This window comes from Mirounga angustirostris, unplaced genomic scaffold, assembly GCF_029215605.1.
Source record: "Mirounga angustirostris isolate CCGP_5_RB_7025 unplaced genomic scaffold, mMirAng1.0.hap1 SCAF_4, whole genome shotgun sequence".
Taxonomy (NCBI): Eukaryota; Metazoa; Chordata; class Mammalia; order Carnivora; family Phocidae; genus Mirounga; species Mirounga angustirostris.
The window spans coordinates 69,994,926-70,017,999 of NW_026991712.1; the positions used below are offsets into that span (position 1 = coordinate 69,994,926).

At 37.4% G+C, this 23,074-nt stretch overlaps 1 protein-coding gene across 7 annotated transcripts in view; it reads right to left on the reverse strand.

The window, feature by feature from the left end:
• CHD7 (chromodomain helicase DNA binding protein 7) overlaps positions 1-23,074 on the reverse strand; it is a 188,773-nt gene that overhangs the window by 40,594 nt on the left and 125,105 nt on the right. For all 7 annotated transcript variants that reach the window (XM_064588285.1, XM_045896506.3, XM_045896500.3 and 4 more), the window contains 7 exons: positions 17,569-17,624; positions 10,789-10,903; positions 7,502-7,585; positions 5,763-5,900; positions 5,545-5,666; positions 4,938-5,181; positions 3,433-3,609 (listed from right to left, as the gene is read on the reverse strand). In XM_064588285.1, coding sequence (XP_064444355.1) covers positions 3,433-3,609; positions 4,938-5,181; positions 5,545-5,666; positions 5,763-5,900; positions 7,502-7,585; positions 10,789-10,903; positions 17,569-17,624 — 936 coding nt within the window. The remainder of the gene's footprint in view (positions 1-3,432; positions 3,610-4,937; positions 5,182-5,544; positions 5,667-5,762; positions 5,901-7,501; positions 7,586-10,788; positions 10,904-17,568; positions 17,625-23,074) is intronic.

Below are 23,074 nucleotides of genomic sequence, written 5' to 3' on the forward strand. Positions count from 1 at the left end.
CCCAGGCGCCCGCTTTTCTTTCTTCTTTTCTCCCTTTTGAATAAAGGTGTCTCTCAGGAATATACACAGACCACCATCATCCTCAGACTCATTAACTTCATAAAGAGTAAGGAGTTTGCAAATCAGTTCAAGATTTTCTAATATAGGGGTGCCTGGGTGGCTCAGTCAGTTAAGCATCTGACTCTTGATTTAAGCTCAGGTCATGATCTTAGTGGTGTGAGATCAAGGCCTGCGTCGGTTTCCATGCTGGGTGTGGAGTCTGCTTGAGATTTCTTCCTCTCCCTCTCCCTCTGCCCCTCCCTCCTCCATCTCTCTCTCTCTCAAAAAAAAAAAAAAAAGAAAGAAAGAAAGAAAGAAAAGAAAAGAAAAAAATAGATACTCTAATATATAACCATATTGGTGGGTAACATGGGCCACAGTCCCTGACATACTTCAGTTCTGAATTACCTTATCCAAGAATTTTTTAAAACTGTCACAGACTCAGGAAAGAGCTATACTCCCAATTTTCTCCTATCCCTTATGATTGAGCTAAATCCTTAACCTCTAAACAAATACTTCAGAAAAAGCCTTTTAACTTACTCATTTCAAAATAAACATATTTGAAAAAAGGAAAGGGGCTCCTTTTTTTTTTTTAATTGAACACGGGGCTTAAACCCACAATTCTGAGACTAAGACCTGAGCAGAGATCAACTGAACCACCCAGGCGCCCTGAGAGGGACTCCTTTTTTATGCTGCTTTCCCTTAAGGGCTGTTTAAAGCCAGTTATCCCAAACGGTTATACACATGACATTTTTAAAAGGTTACATATGAGTAGTGGAATAAAACCAAGTTTCCATTTGAAAGTAACTGTGAAATAACATGTGATTAATACAGAGTGTCACAGAACGTCATGTAAGAGACGTTACATGCTAGCAGGCTTATCACCTCCAAGCCCAACTATGTCAGCAAATATGCTTTTGGTTTGAAAACATTACCATTCTTTTTAGCTCTGCTGGAGTGATGACCATTTAATTTTATTTCAGCAGACTCTTTAATTTGTGTGAGGCCTCCTGACAATGAAAGATGAGATGACAGAATCAACGAGAACTACTACCACCTCCAGAGAATCCCCTCCTTGTCACCGAGGGACAAGGAGATGGCTTTGCTTTCCAGAGCTCCCGCAGAGGATGGTGAAGACCATAAATGTCCCTCTACAAATCATCTTCACAAGCATTTCCTTTGTGATGGGAGAGCTGAAGACATTCATTGGCCCTCTCTTTCTGAGAATGCACTTAGAACATGATCCTCATCAAGTGCACCTTCATCCTGAGTCTAGTGCAAGAAACAGCAGTTCCCTCTGACCTGCTCTGTAGCCAGATAAACTCGTTATTTTCACTGTGACTTATTCCAGAAAAGAAGAATAAAAAATGGCCAGTGTATAAGTTCTCATGGTATTTACTGTAAGTAAGGATTTAAAGGTCAACCAAGGAGTTGTTCAGAACTAGACAAATACAATTGCATTCTAATTCTAAACAACAGTACTGTGTTTCACCTTGAAAACATCGTTCTAAGAAAAATTCTTGATTGTCAGAAAAACAATTATTTTGTTCATGTGCTTATCAGAGTTTCCCAGTGGGTGAGCCAAGAATGAGTTACAGGTACGCAAGTCCTCGATGCAGCCGGCAAGGGTTGAGAGTCAGACCCCAGGGCTGGTCACCTGTGGCAGTGGGCAGCATTCTCGGCTTGCCCCACCATGACATGCTGTAATGGTACACACAGAATATTACCACTTTCTGGATGTGCCATTATGTGAAAAAAGGTTAGGGAACACTGAAGTATGTAACAAAAATTATCTGGATAAGAGATTCTAATCCATTAATGAACTGTTACTACAAACAACAGAAAACTGTTTCAAGTCTCCCAATGACAATTAGACCATATGATGTTGACAGCATTTAACTCAACTGCATGCACCAATGGAGGACTGTTTTGCAGTAAGAATCGACTGCCTGGGAGCACATAAACTAATAATAGGAAACAACTTAGATAAACTCAGGTGGCTATTTAAGCCTTCAGAAAATGGTACTCTGTCTTTTCTGTGGACCACTGTAAAGATGGGTCCCTACTCGGAAGATGGAGTTAGGTATTTCATGAACACTCACATTTGCCTGCAAATGTAATGCCCAAGTGCTGCCTGGAGAGACCAAATACAGTCCCGGAGTTTCTCTTTTCCATGTGCTCGCCTATGTCTTCACGGCTGGTCACTGTTTATAAGTGTTCTCCTTTCTTTTGTGGATTGGTCACCAAATAATATAAACTGATTTGAGAAAGGTCTTAGGATGGGAAATCCCATCCTTAATAGAATAATTCAGTCAGACTTTTTCCCTTTAAACAAAGCTAGATTTTGTTTGTTTTTAATTAAAAGAATCACTGGCTAATGAATAAAAGAAATTGCTCCAAAGAACCAGCTGCAACAAAAAGCTTTTAAGTGTTCTTTTTGGTAGTCCCAGTCTTCATTAACAAAATTTATAGCCATGAATGTATAGAATGTTCTCCCCATCTCAAACTCTCAATTAACAAGAGATCAAAATAATCTACTGAAGTCAACATCAAAGAGATTTTAAAAATCTTTTGCACTTTTTAGAAACTCAGCAAAACATCCAATGTTACTGAATGACAGTAACATTGCTTTTAAAATGTACATTAAAAATGAAAACAAGTGATCAAAACCCACCTTGCAAACTACAGAGAACAAAGAAGTCTGAGGATGACTGAAGTCATGTAATAATTTCTGCTAGGAAACCAAACACACAGAAGCATGGAACAGAAAATCAATCAAATCCTACCACCTCTATCTTATCCCGTAACACTCCTACTGAAAACAATCTAGAAAAATCTAACCAGAAAAACCTGACCACCTCTTAGGAAGCAGGGAGAGTATGGGGTAAGTGTGGTGTAAAACTCCAGATCAAATTCAAGGTCTTGTAATGCCCCAAACTTCTAAGTGTCTGTGTGAACTTGACCAATTCCAGGTATTAAATCGATATAAAGAACTTGCATCTACAAGTTCTACTGGATCCAATGTGCCAAAACCATTGAGCCCTGGAATATAACTTCATTATCATCACCGGGACAATGCCTGGCCCACCGAGGTTATGAAATGGCAGTATTTATAAACAAAAGGGAAAAGCAAATATCTGAAACTCATTTCAGTGAAAATATCCTGACTTATACCCTACTGTAACACAATCATGCAAAGAAACCAGCCAACAATATAAGGATCGAGAAGGGCAGCAACTTTTGAGTAACTAAAAGCTCAGGAGGACCTATCACCTTATTTGACAGGCTTTAAAAACACCCTACACAGGTATCAGTCACATTCAGAGCAGCGGGAACACTGAGTCAGTAACGATTCTGTTCAGGTTCAATGGAATCATCAATATGATCACTGACCAAGTCCATCATCTTGAGCCCCTCCAGCAGCTTGCAGTTCCTATTCTTCAGCCTGTGGGCTTCATCAATGACTACACAGCGCCATGGAATATTCCGCAGCTCAGGACAATCCGTCAAAATCATCTCAAATGTAGTGATGATGGCATGAAACTTATAGGACCCTTTTATCACTCGACCCTATGAGAACAGTTCTAAATTATTATTTAGCATTAGAGATTACATTAACTTTGATTAATAAATAGCATAAAACAGATGTATTTATCTTTCAGGGACATCTTTATTTTAGGTAACACTTGTATTTTGTTTTCCAGGTGTTTTGCAGGGAAGCTTTAAAACCCTTTTCCTTTTTAAAGAAATCTGAAAATCGTTAGTAAAATTTCCTATCCAATTTCCCTACAGATCATATGTAGTAAAGTGCCACTAAGTGTGGTCATCCTAGTTACATCCTACAGACCCCAAAAAGGTGAAAAGCCAAGGGGATTATGTACTAAGGTAGCTTTTAAAAACTTTTTTACTGTTTAAAACCTTTTACTTTTTTTTTTTTTTTAACCTTTGTTAACTTATTTTTTACTACTGAAGTGGCTAAATGAAAAAAAACATTCGCTTAGGGTAGAACTTATAACCCTCTCTCAAATCTAGAGATAAACACCAAAATAGATTTCAGTATTTTTCTCCTTGAAGTATTTAATTGCAGATTTTATACTTAAAGCAAACCTATAAAACAAAACTCTGTCCTATTTCCAGTAATAGGACTTCTCCTTACCACCTTATATAAGCTTAAAACTATTTTAGCAGATACTATTCTTGTCATTTATAATGCTTCACTGTCAGTATCATAGAATAACTGTATACAGGTAAGAAGCATAAGTAAAAAATTATACCAAGTGGGGCGCCTGGGTGGTTCAGTTGGTTAAGCCACTGCCTTCGGCTCAGGTCATGATCCTGGAGTCCCAGGATCAAGTCCCGCATCGGGCTCCCTGCTCAGCAGGGAGCCTGCTTTGCCCTCTGACCCTCCCCCCTCTCATGCTCTCTCTCTCTCATTCTCTCAAATAAATAAATAAAATCTTTAAAAAAAAAAAAATTATACCAAGTGCTACTAAGAGTCAGAGCAGAAGTTATTCCCTTTGGGTGTATTTCAGTCAATATGAAATGCCTAATAATTTTTACTTCCACTTACATTTAATAACACCATTTTCTGTTTAGCTTTTTCTTAGGCTTGCAAAATAAAACCAATTAGCATATCAAAACATTAAATGATTTTCCACAGTCACCCAAGGTGAAAATATTTCATTTATTCTTATCAGATAATCAGAACCACCAAAGCTGTAAAAATTAGCTGTATTTATAAGATGCGAAAATATAACACAATTGGGTAAGAAATCTAAAGCAAATTTCTCAATTTTGTAAAACCTAGACCTTCCCCCAAAATGTCTGAGACCATTTTAATATCCAGTGCCTTAAAACGTACATAATAGGAATAAAGAATACCACCTGTGACATTTTACCTGGGGATCTTTGAAGTACATTTCATACAACTGAATGGTCCGACGACTAGCTTGACTCCCATGATACACAACCACATTCAACTCTGTCCAGGTACGGAATTCCCTTTCCCAGTTGGGGATTGTGGACAATGGGGCAATTACTAAAAAAGGGCCATGGATTCCTTTCAAATATATCTCATAGAGAAATGTAATGGACTGGATAGTTTTTCCCAAACCCATTTCATCTGCTAAAATGCAGTTTCGCCTTTGGGAAGGAAATAAAACACAAAAAGTTTAATAAGTACAGATATTAGACGCTGCTTTCTTTTCACAAAACATATACTATTATAATCACAAATGCATATCTCAAATGTTCCCTTAGTTCAACAAAATACATTTTCAAACAAAATTCTCTAAGGCATAAAAATTATTTCTACCTATGTCTTATCAATATCTCTGTATTAATGTTTGTTGGATAAATATTAAGCATACTTCCAATCCTGGCTGTTTTTCATAATTCTTATTAGAGATTAAAGTGTGACATTATTTGATTAATATTTTCAATGACTACAAAGGAAAACAGCTATAGGCCTTCTTAAAAGTGAAGAAAAACATGCTTTTTACATACATGTTGTACCAATTGAAAAGTAGCCAGTTTACTCCCTCCAACTGGTATTCCCTGAGTTTGTTATTGTTTTTGTACTCCCTGGAACTCTCCGATTTCTTCCAATCATCAGCAGGAGGTCGCTCCTGTTTCAAATATAGTAAATCCCATTAGTGGTTTCTCCAAGACCACACCACTCTGCTATTTTCAAATTAAATCCTTCACCATTAGCCAAGTCTTACCACACGCTCTGTTTCTGGCTCCCTGGACATTAGTTTCTCAAACTCTTCGATCTTCGCTTGATCTATGTCCTGCTTTAGCTCCCACGTGCTGTCTTCGTAAGGCAGGGAGCACCACTTCACCAGATAGTGAGTCACAGGCTGGGCCAGGTTTAAATAAATTAGAATTGGATTCATTTGACCGAAATACACACACACACACACACACGTACATTACTTATTGAGAGACACGACCCCAGCAACAGTAAGAATGAGTTGGTAGAACTTTATTTAAAACTACAACCATTACACAGTCATCCCTAGTTAACAGTTATCAAGCACAAACTAGAAATAATATTACTGGGTATCATCAGAACAAGCTAATTTTTATCAAATTCACTGCTATGTTCAAGCCAAAAAATATAAAGAAATGGCTTGTAAATAACACAGCTGAATTTAAGCCTTATTCTTATCTGTGCAAATCATTTAACGGGTGTCTGATTCAGACTTACATGGTAAATCATCATAGTATATTTACATTATTGGCTAGTTTCTTAAAGAATGAGAAACAAGCTTGAATTTATTAGTATCTCTGCCTTTTTCTTAAAGAGAGAGGTATTGTTTGTATCCAATCCCTTTAAAATAAAGTGTTTGAGGGGCACCTGGCTGGCTCAGTCAGAAGAGCATGCGACCCTTAATCTTGAGGTCGTAAATTTGGGCCCCACATTGGGCGTAGAGATTACTTAATTAAAACTTTAAAAAAATAAATAAATAAAAAATATAGTGTTTGAGCTCTCATAGATTGGAGAACAAAATATGTTGAGTAATGCAGATCAACAGGATTTCCTTTGTCTTTCTTCTAGAAAATACTTGGGTGGTCAACCTTCACTTCAAGACTAAAGTACACCTGGTTGTGATGTTAAAAACACCCACTGTGCTACATAAATATGCAATAAAACAATTTTCTTTTAAGTACAGCTAAGTAAAGCTAGAAAAGTAAACATCACGTTACAGACACAGCCCTTGAAACATCATGGACCTCATGACACAGAGTTTGGGGGAAAAAAATGGGAGTTCACTGCAGACTCTCACTAGATAAGCAAGATCTAAACATTTTATATAAAATTTAATTTACACAAAGAAGCCAAGAATGACAGAACTCATGGTGGGTGCATATATCATTCCTGAGACAATATGCTCAGGAAGGCACCAGACTTGTCTTCACCCCTACTGCCCTAATCAACCGTCCTTTACGACCTCACAGAGTTCTGCAAAGCAACCTGAGAAATGCCAAGATCTCATAAAGAGAATTATTTTACATTGTCCTCTGGGCACTACATTAAATGAGGTCCATCAACTTCACTAAGGATGTACAATGTTAAGTAACATTAAATTCCATTCTGCTACAAGAGCACTCTTAATTATGTATGGGAAATTTGTGCTTCATACTGGGTTTATACCAAACTGTATTGCATTCTTCTTTATTGATCATATTCTGAAATCGTGTAAAATGCCAATGTATTTGTTTCATATTGAAAATTGATTTCTTTTAAAAAGCTCACACACTAAACAAAGAACACACTGAGTGCTCTTATTAGGTCATAAAACTAACAGTCAGTCAAAAGCTTCAGTTAAATTTAGACCAACTGTGTCACCATCCAGGGCTCTGACCAGGACCAGATCTAGGATTCCATAATCATTCTCTGTAAACACACTTAAACCGTCTGAGTCACTGCCCCCTAATACAAATGATCTTCTGTTACCTCTCCCCGTTCATCTGTGCTACGTGCAAAGTCCATTATCCGGTCAACCTCCACATAATCTGGATTAAAAAGCTCATCTTCAATCTGCACCAAAGGAAAACAAAGTTAAAATGTTTATTTAATTCCTAAGAGTAAACGTTATTTCACTTTTCACCAGGCAATAATATCTTGGGTCACAGCAAAATAAAATTTATATTTGGCAAATTCTATTATATTAATTGAAATGCTACAATTTAGCAAAATCATTCCCCATGAGGAAATCAGACTTCTCAGACTTTGTTAACTGGGTCTTTTAATTACTGTGTGAAACCTTTTTACTGTGAGAGAATGTTTAGGAATATTTTAAATGAAGTGTGAAATTACAATTCACTAATGAGCAATCCAAAAGGCTTATGGCATGCAATGCATTTAGTATTCTCGAAACTACAGCTTGCAGTAAAGACTCAGAGCCATGTACAGTAAGTGCTATCTCATAACTACTGGAGTTGTCTGAGGCCTTATAGCATCACTTACACAATGCTATTCCAAAGACAAAAACAATGAAACCAGTGAATTTCCTATTTTAGTGTGAATAGTTTAGGGTGTCTGGTCGTCTTCACTAATCAATATTAGTACCTCATTTGAATATGGTCTTACCGTTAATCTAAGCGTTCTAATGATTTATTTGTACTGAATATAGAGCAGCTGGCTAAAAATATTAAGGATGAAGAAATGAGGCTTAAATAATTGGGTTATTTACCCAATGTATTAACAATCTTTACAAAAGTAAAGTAATACTAACTTGCTTGCAAAGTTATCTCCTATAAGAGAACAGAATAACAGAAAATGGCTCAAAGAGAAATTACAGACTATGCCACACTTTAAAGAAGTCAGAGTCAGGCAAGTTAGAAAACAGAAGACACATTCTTATGTGTTCCTCGAGATGAATTTATCAGTAACATAACTGCATTAAAAGGCTTCTGCAAGACATATTAGAAGTCACTTAGACACCATTCATATCCTCTAAATTGCAGGCTGAAAAGATAAGCTGTTTGGTCACAGTCGGCTCAAGGATAGCAAACATTCTCTGGGCTACTGTGTCCATTTAAAACGTCTGGTTTGGGTCCTCTGAACTCTGAATAATGAAAAAAAATCAGAAATACAAAAATGTGTTTCAAATGCCTCGGGCCCTTACACAGCGTTGATTAGTAAGGCAAAAAATTCATTGAAAACATTCAGTTCATTTAAAATGTTAATGTATTAATGCACTGGCTTTGTCAAAAGCTTTAGGTTTAGGTACACAATATGTATGCATTATTCATATACAGCATGAACACTGAAAACTTTCCATAAACTAGGTTTTGATGATAAAAGCTCCTTTTAAGACCCCTTGTTCTTAAATGGCAGCTTTCACTGATGAATTAAAATCCTTAACCTTACTCCTAAACATTTCCATCCTTCTAGTGAGTAATCTGCGCCATCATGCATGTGATGCAATTTCCAGTTTAAACAAAGATTTTAGTTGCAGCGGACTTCTAAGGGCGCCTAAGGTGAAACAAAGAATGCAAAGCAGTCATAATTAAAAACCCCAAAGTAGCAGAACCATGGAACACCTGAAAGCAGGACCGTCTATGGAACAGGGCGTGTGTGTGTGTGTGTGTGTGTGTGTGTGTGTGTGTGTGAAAGAGAAAGAGAGGAAAGGAGTTGCTATCCTTTCGTGCTTGCCCTCAGAGCATCTTTTCGGACTGAAGTTTCCGCTACTTCCACTTGGGACAAAACTTAAGATTTCTAGTTGCCAAGTTACCACTCAAGATAATGTATGTCAATTGTGGTACAGGATATTCACATAGGTAGACCCAAATAGATAAGGCTACATAGCTAGGGCCAGGCACAAATCCCTAAATTGCATCTGACACTAGCAAACCGATTCCAAATAAATTTCATAAACAGAACCAGGACTTAAGGATGGGGGCAGGGGTGTTCCACTGCACTCTTGCCTTCTCCCTCCACTGATCCATGGAGAATAGGTCACCGGAACACATGATATCTCTTTCTAAAAGGAAGCTAATGATGTCAACTTGCCTAATGTCACCAACATTTAACTTCAGTTTCATTAAGAAGGGCACAAAAAATAGGATTTTATGGTATTTCTTAGGAACTGCCTATCAAAAAAAAAAAATCACTTAAATATTCTCTGAGAGGTGAGTGAGTCACATGTGAACAATCCATTCCCCTCAGTGTTAATTACTGCACTGCAAAGAAGCTGAACCATCAGGAAAGGGGGTGATGCAGACATATATCCAATAAAACTACCACCACCCAATCACCCATCTAATACAAACTTTATAATCTGCCTGTTGGGAGCGTGGAAATCAGATTCCAGAAGAACACAGACTTGTCACCTGAGATTATAAGGATTTTATGACATAAAAATACTGAACACTCTTCCGTCCCCAGCCCACCCCATGTCCAAAAAGGGGAGGGGGTGTGAAGTAGGTTGTTAAACAGGTATTATTTTGCATCAAATTTCACACTTCTTTGCTGTTTACATTTCGTTAACTCCTTTATGGAAAGGAAAACTAATAAATCAGCAAGTTTAATCTTTCAGGTTTCTCTTTTATCTTCTTGAGGCTGTGAAATCAAACTGGTGAGCAAAAGTCCAGAGACCCCAGTAAGCAGTCTGCAAAAACATTTTTTAATGCAATCGAGTACCCTGGAGAACTTGGCACTTCTTTCAAAAAATTCAGATTTCCTTCCCTGCCCTAGGTATGGTTACCTTTCTATCATTGATAACTTAGAATAAAGGGAGACAGGCAAAGACATTATACCAACTTCCATACTACAGCACATCATTTGTAAAAATGAGCTTAGTAAACTCTGTAATCGGGCATTAACTTAAACAAAATAAATCCGCCACATTCTTTCCTTAATAGAAGTAACTTATATTCTAGAAACTGTACTTAATACTTACTGTAGAGTCTTTACCTCACTAAATTTTAATAGAACTTTTATAAACGGACTTTTTTCACCATCTGCTAACTGTACTTTCATTACAAGATTTTAATGATACCATCATATTTCCACATAATATCATAAGGACCAGTATCTTCTAGGCTAAGTAACAGGAAGAATGAGAAATTTCCTGTTTACAAATTTTTTTTTTTTAGCAATAACCAGTTACCAATATGCAAGTAACAGCACCAAATGAGGGAAACTAGTTTTTCTTAGTAATTTGCTAAACTAAAATTCAAAATTCAGAACACTTTAATAAGGTTACTACTTAAGAAAATTAACTGGGTATTTCATACCTCTGAAAGGAATTTGTTCTGGCCCTGCTTTGCCTTAAATCGTTTGATCTTTTGCTGAATTCTCTTATCTTTTTCCAGATCTTCTACAGATGCCCATTGACAATGAAGATAAGAGCTAAAAGAATAAAATAATATACTTGAAAAACATGTAGAAAATAATCTTTTATTATTCCCAAAAAATCAACTAAATAATGAACGAAATAAGCGGTTTACCTACTAATAGAGGCTGCTGATCAACATTCAATACAATTATTCATGTTTGAGAATAAGAAAAAAAATCAATAATTGTGCCTGAAATTTGTCTTCCGTCCTGAGCCTCCAGCTCTCCTATTTATCTCCCATTAAAAAAAGAAAAGGACCTACTAACAAGCTGTTTTCATAAGTGAATGGATTACACTTCAATAAAAAACAATTAGCACTACAGGGTGGCCTTAATTATGAATTTACATTTTCAGCCTTTTATCATTAATTGGGAAATAAAAGGTTTTCATCAAGTTAAGAGAATTCAGATTTAAACAGCAAAGGTAAACATAACTTAGTCCTTCTAGAGCAATCCGAGAGAAAAGAACCCTCACCTGCTCTCTGAACACCCATGACCCAACCAGCCCCTGGTCAGTTTCTGCCCTGCCAGCGTCATTCATCCAGGAGCTCTGAAATGATGTCTCTTGGACCCCCGTGAATTTGTCACTCTCTACTGTCTACCTGGTCCTCGCACTGAGCCAGTCCCCTCCTCTTCAGATTCACCATGCCTGCTCCGAGCACAGGTGTTCTCTCTAACCTCAACTTGAACACTCTCACCCTCCCTTTTACTTCCCTGAGACTCACAGGTATATAGTTAATATTTTACGGCAGCTTTGACATTCTTTGGTTTGCTATTTCAATACTCTTTTGTACCATCATTTTCTCCCTGTCCCAGATAGCCTGGACTGTCTCTTATTTCCCTTTCTGGTGATGACATTAAAAAGAAATGAGGTGCCTGAATATGTACCTATTTCAAAATCAAGGTACTACTACTCTTAGAAATTATGCAGCCATTCTAAAATCTGTCAAAAATGATTAATGACATGGGAAAGGCTTATGATATTAAGTGTCATATCATTTATATTTATGTAAAGTCTAATATGCAAAAGGTAGGACTGTTTTAGCCATACAACTGACTGACAGAGACAAGGACTTTAAATACGTATGCCTCGATAGGATAGGAATTGATATAAACCCTGTACACACATACACACAGAGAAAAAAGACTAGATGAAAATGCATCAATATGTGAATAATGATATTTTCTGGGTGGTAAGACTGCAAGTATTTTCTTTTCTACTTTCAAGTACTTTCCCAATTTCCAATAAGTAATATGCAATATTGTTACTGCATATTATCAAGAAACAAATATTATAAAAAATAACCTAGTCTAGTCTACTTATTGGATAGAAAAAAGCATGGGTGCAAGTCAACACTCTGTCTTTGCTGAGGTACACATGCCTTTAAAGCACCACCAGTGTGGCTGTGAAGTGGACAGAGGCATCAGTCTCACTCTTCCTCTTATAAACTGGGCTGGAATTTTTGGATACTGACTCTGCTTTCCTAAATGGAGAAAAACCACGGACTCTTCCACTAAGATCAGAAAGAAGGCAAGCATGCCCACTGCCTCCACTATTTTTTTTTTTTTTTTAAAGATTTTATTTATTTGACAGAGCGAGAGCAGGAACACAAGCAGGGAGAGTGGAAGAGGGAGAAGCAGGCCTCCCGCGGAGCAGGGAGCCCGATGCCGGGCTCGATCCCAGGACCTTGGGATCATGACCCAAGCCAAAGGCAGATGCCTAACGACTGAGCCACCCAGGCACCCCCCACTGCTTCCACTATTATTCAATATTGTATTTGAAGCATTAGCCAATGCTATTAGACAAGAGAAAACAAGGGGAGCAATAATTGGAAAGTAAGAAGCAAAACTATCTCTATTTGCAAATGAGATGATTGCATAACTGGAAAACCCTAGAGAGTCAATTAGAAAACTACTAATTCAAATAATAAAATGAAATAATTTAGCAATGTAGCAGGATATAAAATTAACATACAGAAGCCAATAGTTTCCATTTACACAAACAATAACCAGTTAGAAGATACAATGGTAGAGAAAACCTCTTTTATGTTATCAACAAGATTAAATGCTTAGCAATAAATTTAACAACAAAAAAAAAGGTGTGAAATTTACATAAGGAAATATTTAAAACCCTTCTAACCATCTGAGCCACCCAGGCGCCCCTAAAACCCTTCTAAAAGACACAAAAATAGAGCTGGACCAACTAGAAAGACATCCTTATTTTTAGATAGCATGAGTCAACGTCATAAATCATAAATTTGTAAATGTAACACAATATACGTATAAATAAAATATAAACAAGCATTTTTATGGTGATGGACAGGTTAATACTGACTTATATATAAAAATAAACATGCAAACACTAAAAAGGAAAAGTTTTTAGGGGAAACTAGATATACCAGATATTAAAATACACTATAAAGCCTTTATAAGTAGAACAGTGTGCTACTGTCTCATGAATAGACAGGCAGACCAAAGGATTAAAATATGGTATAGGGGCACCTGGGTGGAGCACCCAATACTTGATTTTGGCTTAGGTCAGGATCTCAGGGTCATGAGATCAAGCCCAGTGCAGGTTGTCTCTCCCCCTCTGGCCCTCCCCCTGCTTTCTCTCTCTCTCTCTCTCTTAAAAAAAAAAAAAAAAAAGGTACAAATATATTTCCAAATAAATACATAAATTTAGTACATGATAAGGGTTACATCTCAAATCACTGGGACAAAGATGGACTTTGTAAATAATGGTGCTAGAACAACAATATTTGGAAAAGTATAAAATCAGAACAACCAAATATTATTGTGTTTTATACCATACTGAAGAATAAACATTAAGTGGATTAAGCATCTGTATACAGAAAATGAGACCATGTAGGTTCTAGAGGAAAACATGGCAAATTCCTCTTTAACCTGGGGATAGGGAAAAGCTTTCTAGCTATGGCTCAAAAGCCATATCCAATAAGAGAAAGATTAATAAATCTAACAACATAAAAATTTCTTTAATTTACAGTGCAATAAAAATATAAAGTCAAAGGACAACTGAAACTGGGAAAGCATAATTGCAACATATAACACAGAAAAAGGACTAAAGAACAACAGAAAAATGGGCAGAAGACATGAACACACACCTGACAAAAGAAAATATAAAAATGGTCATTAAATTTATGAAAAGATGTTCTCATTCACAAAAAAAAAAAAAAAAAAAAAAAACTAAAGCGAAATACAATTTCTCCCAAAAAATGAAAGCACCATACTACGTTGGAAAGGTTGTAGGGAAAGAGGTGGTCTCTTACATTGTTGGTAGGAATGCAAAGGGCCATCCCCTTATGGAAGGGAATGTGGCAATACCTAACAGAACTACATATATATTCACCTTTGAATATACCAATCCCACTCCTAGGAATTCACCCTCAAATTGTGCCTCCAACAATTCGAAAATATATAGGCATGAGAATATATACTGTAGCACTGTCTGTAGCTATAAAATATCAGAAGCCATTTACATGCCCACATACATAAGAGACTAGTTGGATGAGCGATGATACAGCCATGCAGTGGAGTACTACACAGCAGTAACAAAGAATGAAGAAGACTTATGGATTGATACTAACTTCCAAATATAGTATTATTAAAAAGCAAAGTGCAAATGTGTACTGATAGTTGCTATTTTGTATGTAAGAAAGAAGAGGAAAATAATATATATTTTATATATATAAAATATTTTTATGTATATGTATTTACACACACACATGTATATACATATGTATGTTATCTGCATGTTCATGCCAAAAATTACAGAAAGGATAAATCTGGGATTAGTGACAAGGTAAGTAGGAATGGGGTGGAAGGGAAGGGAAAAGGACGTGCTCTTCATGAACTTGAAAAGAAGAAAATAAGATCAACAAGAATGGTGGGTAGTTGAGGCACCTGGGTGGCTCAGTTGGTTAAGGGTCTGACTTCGGCTCAGGTCATGATCTCAGGGTCCTAGAATTGAGCCCCATGTCTGGCTTCCTGCTCAGTGGGGAGTCTGCTTCTCCCTCTCACTCTGCCTCACCGCCTCACCCCACTGCTCGTGTTCTCTCTCTCAGATAAACATATAAAATCTTAAAAAGAAAAAAGAAGAATGGTGGGGTGCTAAAATGGAATATAAATACAGACAGGAACTGAAGACCAAACTGAGTATCAAATAAATAACATAACCACCCTGAAAGGGGGGCAGGGGGAAGAGAAGAATAAACCCAAGAAAATTCTGAACCAAGTATTTAGCTTCTAAAAACCCTTTGGCTAAATACAAAAATTCTAAACACTGAATGAACTTTATAGTTGGTAGGCTTCTTTTCCACAAAAATATGGTCTAGTAAATTGGAAAACACTTCCTGTATATTCTAGGACTGACAAATAAGCAAACATATTAGGGATAATAAGAGCCAGGTTTCTCCTGGTTGAAGAAGGGAGTCATTACTATTGGAAGGAGAAAGGACTGAATGAGCCCTGTGGCGCTGCTGAAATAAAACCAAAACTACTGCTATAAAGGCATTGATTCTCATCGCTGTTAGTTAAGTAGATAGGTAGGTACACAGAGGTATGTATGTGTAATAAACGTGTGTACATGTAACATGTATCGTGCACACATGCATGCACATGCACAGACATATGCAGGGGGCCCACCTAGCCCTCTCCATTGAGAGGCCCCAGAAGCGCGGACTCCCCTGCAGCAATGAGCACACCTAGTACTCAACTCGTGGTTTCTAAATGCCATTCTCCAGTAGAAACAACCAAGGCTCTTTGGAGAAATAACCTAGTCCAGGACTTAAACAGGGAAATTACAAGATGAGTCTGGAATATCCTCTGGTGTCAGAAAGTAAGGAAGTGCTCAAAGAAGCATGGGGACAAAGCAAAGGGAGACAGGATCCAACCTGAAGGGGTTCCCACCGGCCAAATCTGGGATAATGTGAGCAAAGTAAATACTGATATGATAATAAAGAATTATGGCCCACTGAATAAAATAGGACTCTGCAAGTCTACACAGCCACAAAGAAGCAAATTTAGGTCAAATTCTCCCTTACGGCGGAAACCCAAATAATACATTTAGAATGGGTGATGGAATAAGTAAATCCTCACTTAGCAACTATCATCACATTTAACAGTCTCAAAAATATCATTCCAGAAGATACTTTTTTAATTATAAAAAGGACAACAGGAATTCTTTATACCATTTTGCAATTTTTCTGTAAATCTGAAATTATGTCAAAATAAAAGGTTAACAGAAACTGTTAATTTTATGAAAATTTTAATTTCCCTTAGAACTCAATAATATCAGACAGAAAAGCTGTTTTTTTAGAACTGTTTGCCTCATCTCACATGACCGCCGAAGGATGACTGGTGTCCCCTGGCCTGGGAGGGCAGTACCTAGTCACGAATGAATCAAGCACCTCAAGCCCCACTTCCACATGCTGATTTGGATGGATGCCTAACTCATGATGCCATTTTGTGGGAATCAATACTTGAACTTCTTTGCTCTATGTCTGATTTGATAAATCTACCAGAGAACTCTCTCTGGCTTACTTAGTTATCTCTTCCTCACTGATCCTGACACTTCCCTCAAATGACTATATATGAAATCATGTCATATGTATAATTTCCACATGTGTACAACTCATCGTGCTCTAAGTATAAAATGATGACAACACCCACCTAATACAGACCAAGCATTTTTTATCACTGTATTCTGTATTTCACTGAACTTCCACAATAACACTGACAAGAGACTTTTTCATCTTTTCACTTGGTAAGGGTCTTGCTCACAAAACTTCACAACTATATTAGTTTATTAACACAGTGCCAGTTGCAACAAAGGACAATGACAGAAACCATGGGCCTGATGCTTTCATCTTCTAAGAGTAGGGTAAATTTTCTTAGGCTGTTTTGACAGCAGCTCCCAGAAGCCTCTCTTTAAACTCAAGAACCTATTAAATATGGTACTTGAGCTCCTTGCCTTGAACATTTTTAATTTAATTTTTACATCATCCATGAAGATTTTTGTCCTTGTTCTGTGATTGTTGCTTAGACTAGAAAAAGGCCACAAACTTCTTTAGCAGGATGACTACTGATCCTCACAACTATGCTGCCTCGTCAAAATGTGTCTGGTCCTACATCTACAATAAAGAACAATAACTCACTGTGTTCTTCAATTCAGTTTTCTAAAAGTTATACAATTCAAATTTACCAATCAAAAACAGACAAACAAAATCACAGCTGAGCGCATTTCAAAATGTGAATGATGTCACGGTTTTCTAGAGCCTTCGCCTGATAGTAGAGATCTCATTTCAAGCGGAGGAGGGAGAGAGGCCTCAGAGAGTAAACTTCACTCTCAGAGGACAGGCAAATACTACTTCACTCACTTTTCTATTATTGTATGAGGTTTTATCCCTTCTAAAAAGAATTTCTTGGTTATACATGAAAGCTAGTCAACTTTTATACCAATTACTCATTTTCCAGGAAAATTAAATTCATGAAATTTCAAAGGCAAAAAAGTTAGCAGGCAATGGCCTCCAAAGCACTAAATAAATCATACCAAAATTTCCCAATTCCCCCTTATTTTTTCATTTTTCCAATTACTTTTTAAATCCTTATTTAGGATTTAATCGGGGATCCCGATTAAAAGAAAAAAATCACTGTTTACTTACAAGTTTTTGTATTTCACATAGAATTCCTCAACTTCTACCTCCTCTCCAGAGTCCTTCTGCAACAAAAGAAAATTTCAGGCACATGCTTAAAACCAACTACTAGAATATTCCAAAAGTAATGATTTACTCCCATAGGAACACAAAACAGGAATGACAAAGGCAGTGCTGGACGTTCTTGTTAAGGACGAGCACGTTGTGACTGGTAGGAGGCCAGGGAGATGAAGACTAACACGCTTAGGCCCATGCATGCTACTCGATGTGCTACAGCTTCTAAGACATGAATCATTTTAACTCCTCCCTAACCACATGCAGCTTCATTCACAACAACCTGACCCCAAATTTGGCTCTCTGCCAAACCCACAGTGTTAAGGAGACGCCAAGTGTACCATTTTCTCAGGCAGCAGCCAATTAGCAACTGCTCTCCTGAATGCCATATGTATTATTTTTGGCTGCCTCGTGGCAACTTTACATTGTGGGTTTTGTAATGTTTTAAAATATTTAAAAGACATTTATTCCTCCATATAGTTAATAACTCTAAACAAGAAACCATATAAAACTAAACCTTGTTCTTATGCTGTAATATCAGTGCATCACAATTCACAGTTTTAGTTTTACTCAATGGTACAATTAAAATCTCTCAGACAAGATGTCTCACACACATAGCAGCCAAATAAAATTAACACTCCAACTACTACATTTAGGTAAGGTTAAAATCGTGATACGCATCAGCCAAATCAAGAGTTTGGTGGTAAGATTATCTACACCATTTCCCTTGATCCCACCTACTGCCGTGCGTGCAGAAGATACCGCTCAAATGATATTTTAAGTATCTCTTTCAATATTTTTTTCTCTTCTGGTTTTAGGCTGTTAAGCAAGTCATAATATGTCATTTTCTCCTGAACATTTGATCAGATAAATCAGGGATGTAAAACGTAAACACCACTTACAGATGTTTAGGGATTGCTTTTACACTCTTACAAGAGCACCCAAGCCTGCCTTGAGGGTCACACTTGGCTAAGCCGCCTCAGAGATGCTGCGAAGAAAATTAAGGCAAGTAGGAACAGAGGACAAACAAAGGAGAAAAGACTAGACTGGATGACAGGCTGGCGCAGGCTCTGCTCAAAGAGGCTACAATTTCTCTCGATCCCTAATCTTCAAACTACTATCAAAGACTGTGAACTTAAACTTTTCTTTAAAGCTCTCACATGTATCAGTTGAACCTAAATTTTAAACTGTTTTTTTCCACCTGGATAGAGATCAGCAATTAGAAGACTGGATATTCAAGAGTGCAGTCAAAGCCCATTAATATCTGGTTCTAACTCTAACCTAATGACCTATAAACGGTCATAACCATAAACAGCTTTTTAACCAATATATACAGAACACAATCAATATCCCAAACTTTCGGTTGTCCAAAATAGGAATAGAAATGTTTGCCAGATACCCTCAAGAGCCAGCAACATAAACCTGGAATTAATTTAGAGATAAATTCTAGTCGATTCAAGTGACAATCTATCCAGCCCCACCTTACTTTTTTTGAGCCCCAATGTTACTCCTCCTACTCACACGTTTCAGCAGTCATTCTGAAATGCACTATCTCTGCACAGAACTGGATATTCCAGTAGAAAGGCCAAGACAAGACAGAAGACAACCAGGGTAAAGGGAAAGCCAGGATGAGCCTAGATTTTTTGACACCTGTCATAGCATTATCATGAAATTCAATTCTAGAATGGAATTCAAATGTCTGGTCTACCCTTTTTACTCTCTGGGTGCTAACTGTATTTCTTTCAATTCAGAAAGAGTGTTTCAAAATTACGTTATCTTTGAGGTAGTAAAACAAAACAAAACAAAACAAAACAAAACAAAAAAAGCAAGCTTTATAATTTCTATGCTCTATTATTTCCTGATTTCCTTCTTCCCAATCTTTCCTCCTATACTGTCTTTTCCATCTCATTCTAAATAGTCTCACCGGCCCATTAATTTCCAAGTGGGTATGAAGGCACACAGGATCAACTCTGGAACAATAGGGATAGTTTTCATTCTGAGTCCTGTTGCCAGAAAGCTCTGACTCACAGCCATGAACTATCTGTCCCTGGCTCTCATCAATACCCATTTTCTTGTCATAATCAGCTATTCCTCTAGGAACCTGCCGTGGAGATGCCTAACAAGAGAATCTAGAACTGTCTGAGGGGAAGCAATTAGGTTCCAAGGCTTCCTGTAGTAGCACTGGGAGCTGGTGTAGAATTCTACCAGGGCCTGTTTCTTTTGGATTAGAAGCTGTTCTTTGATTAAGTGACCACACATACTGGATCACCTTGCCCCTAGAACTCTAAGTAGAGCTGTTTTATACCTTTTGTTTCACAGAAATACGATCTTGCCGACCTCTTCTGCTTTATTAATAGCAAAACAACTAACAAAAGTATGTGAATTCACAAGCCCTCAGGAACACCATTTTAATTATTCACTAAATGGCAGTTTGACCAGCCTCTGGTGATAGTTGGAAACAGCCCCAACAACTCCCCCCATGTCTATAATGGGCATAACCAATGAACAATTGACTCTGAACACACGTGTGCGTGCACACACATGAAGAACCAGCAAATTTATTTTCTAGACAACTACTATTACATTTGAGAGCCCTCTAAAGTAATGTTATGTGTTCAACAGAATATTTTAAAGAAATGGGTATATCTCTTCATTAGACTCCAAAGCTAGTCTATGAAAATCTTTATTATTCATATGAAATTTAAAGTTCCAAACATATTAAGCCATACTTGTTCCCATTGTTCAAAGGAACCAGAAAATCGACTCCTTTGGCCACCTGGATTCTACAACAGCAATCCAGTAATGATAATCCTATAGCCTAAAATAATGACTTTTCCTAAGCATTCTATTACTAAATTAAGCAGCCACACTGGAGAAACAAAGCTAAACTATAGTGCCAAAAGGGAAAATGTTAAATAATTGACAACAGAAAGAGAAAGCACCTTGATAAAGGTATCAATAAAGCAAAGTTACAAATCACTTCCTACTTCTGACCCAACCTACTCTATACTCTAACCAGAGATAGCAAGTTATAGTTCACTTATGGAGAAATAGGACATAATAAATTTGATGAAGAGTTTTTGCCTGCTTTACATACTATTTGTTGTTGTTATTAGTGGGCTCAGCTGAAGAGGATTAAAACAAATAGCCTGGAATTTAAAATTAGCTCTTAAGAAAATATATGGGATAACTTAAAGAAAAATAAAGAATTCCAGGGAATAGGGGCGCCTGAGTGGCTCAGTTATTAAGCGTCTGCCTTCGGCTCAAGTCATGATCCCAGGGTCCTGGGGTCGAACCCTGCATCAGGCTCCCTGCTCCGTGGGGAAGCCTGCTTCTCCCTCTCTGGCTCCCCCTGCTTGTGTTCCCTCTCTCGCTGTGTCTCTGTCAAATAAATAAATAAAATCTTTAAAAAAAAAAAAAAAAAAAGAATTCCAGGGAATATAGTCAGAATTCACTTTTAAAACTATTTTTGACCTTCCAATACAAAAAGAATTTGAATTATTATTCCCCAAGGACAAATGGCTCCAAGCAGAAAGGGCTACATGATGGGCTAAATGTGGAAAACAAAAGAAAATTAACCACTGTACAATCCAAAAGTCCATTCTGAAATCTACCTCAAAATTCAAATACAAGTATCAACTACATCCCTTCCACTGGGTCTCACATGCATGAATGTGAGTTTAGAACGACATACATGCCTGGGCCATCCCTACTGAACACGAGGCGCTGAATTACGGAGGCTCGGCCAGACGAGCTCTGTGTCTGCATGACTCCATCACAATGGGAAATGCTTCTCAGGCTACAGTGATGAGTTCAATGGACTCTGAAAACCATTATCTGAGTCCCCACCATGTGTTAGCACCATGTAGGGTAGGCTCTGAGAGCTCACAGCGAGTTCCTGTAGCGCTGCCAGGGGAAATAAAGGCACCTTCTCACAGCTACTTCTTCAACTATTCATGGTAGTAGGCATAGCTAGAATCCACAGGAAGATCTCAAATTTCCTTTTGTTTCTATTTGCCACACTTTGCTCCAACGTTAATAAAGCTGATTTTAACTAAAGTAACTATTTCAAGAACATTACCAGTTTAAAAAGTTAGTACCTGCTCATGTTTACAATGTTCTGATGGTTTTTTACCACACTTTATGAAATACCAGTCGTGTACAAGCACTTCAATGAGCTCTATATCTCGTCCTGATTTTAAATCACACCTCAAGGCATACCTCCTCTTCCAGAGCAATTTTTCCATTCACCTCCGTCTGAAAATTCACCACCAACTCAACAAATACTCCACCCTCACATAAAAACACAGTGATTTTTAACCTCCTATGATAAAATAACCCCAGCCGTCTATAAATGGTAACAATACCTATTCCTAACTGTGGGTACCTACCTTTTAAGAGTCATGAGAAAAGAAAAAGAGCTGTAAAGTGGGCAAAGCAGAAAGAAAACGCAATGTCCTACATAATGCATAGTCTAAGTAGCTCTGAGTAACAGAGCTAATTATAATGTGCAACCCCCAAACCTGCCGAGTATGCCTACTGAAGCACTATCAACTGGATGAAAATTAAACATCGCATCCAAACCACAGGCTCTTTACTCCAAGTCACTTCAATTCAGTGAAGGGGATTATTCTTTAGAGCATGTCAAGTATTTAAATTTTACCATATATCTATAATTCACAAATTAACAGTTCCAGAGTCATTAGCAGGACAAAAACGCAACCTCTCCAATGAGTTAAATAGTGCTCATTTCTGCTTGAACAGGTGGGAAATTTGGTTGAAATTTTATCATTTAATTCATCAGAGAGGAAGTCATCACGTTCAAAAAGTCAACAGATAGCCACTCCATATCTCCCCCCCATCCCCCACACTCAATTTGAAAATATCTTTACATGTCATTCTTGATTATTTTCTTGCGAACTAGAGCTGTATATTCTGATAAAAACCCATACTCTGAATAACACAATAGAAAAGCAAACAGTACTGCAACAAAGGTAAAGAGAAGTGCCCTGCTGGTCTAAAACCATTTTCAAGGGTTTCTAGACAGTAGCATTTGAAGTGCAAAGGTTCCCTATTTGATAAGCCTGGGGTCTCCCGGATTCCTCCACATCTCTCTCTCAATGGGAAATTATATTTTGTATATGTCTTACGTTTTTATTCTAAAAAAAGCTGATTTTACATATCAAAACAATGAGGTTGTACTCCCACCTATCTGGAAAGTAAATAAAAAGAAAGAACTGCATTTGACAATGATTCAAGCTGAAAGACAGGCACCCTATATCTAAAGGACACCACTTTCTAGGGACACTGGAAACTGTATGCTAGAATACAGAGATGCATCTCGATGACTATGTAATTCTTCAAGCAAAATAAAACATTTTCTCCAACTGGGCAAGAGGGAGATGGTTGGGATGAAACGGGGAATCTCGATCAGTAAAAGAAAATATGGTGTTACTGGACT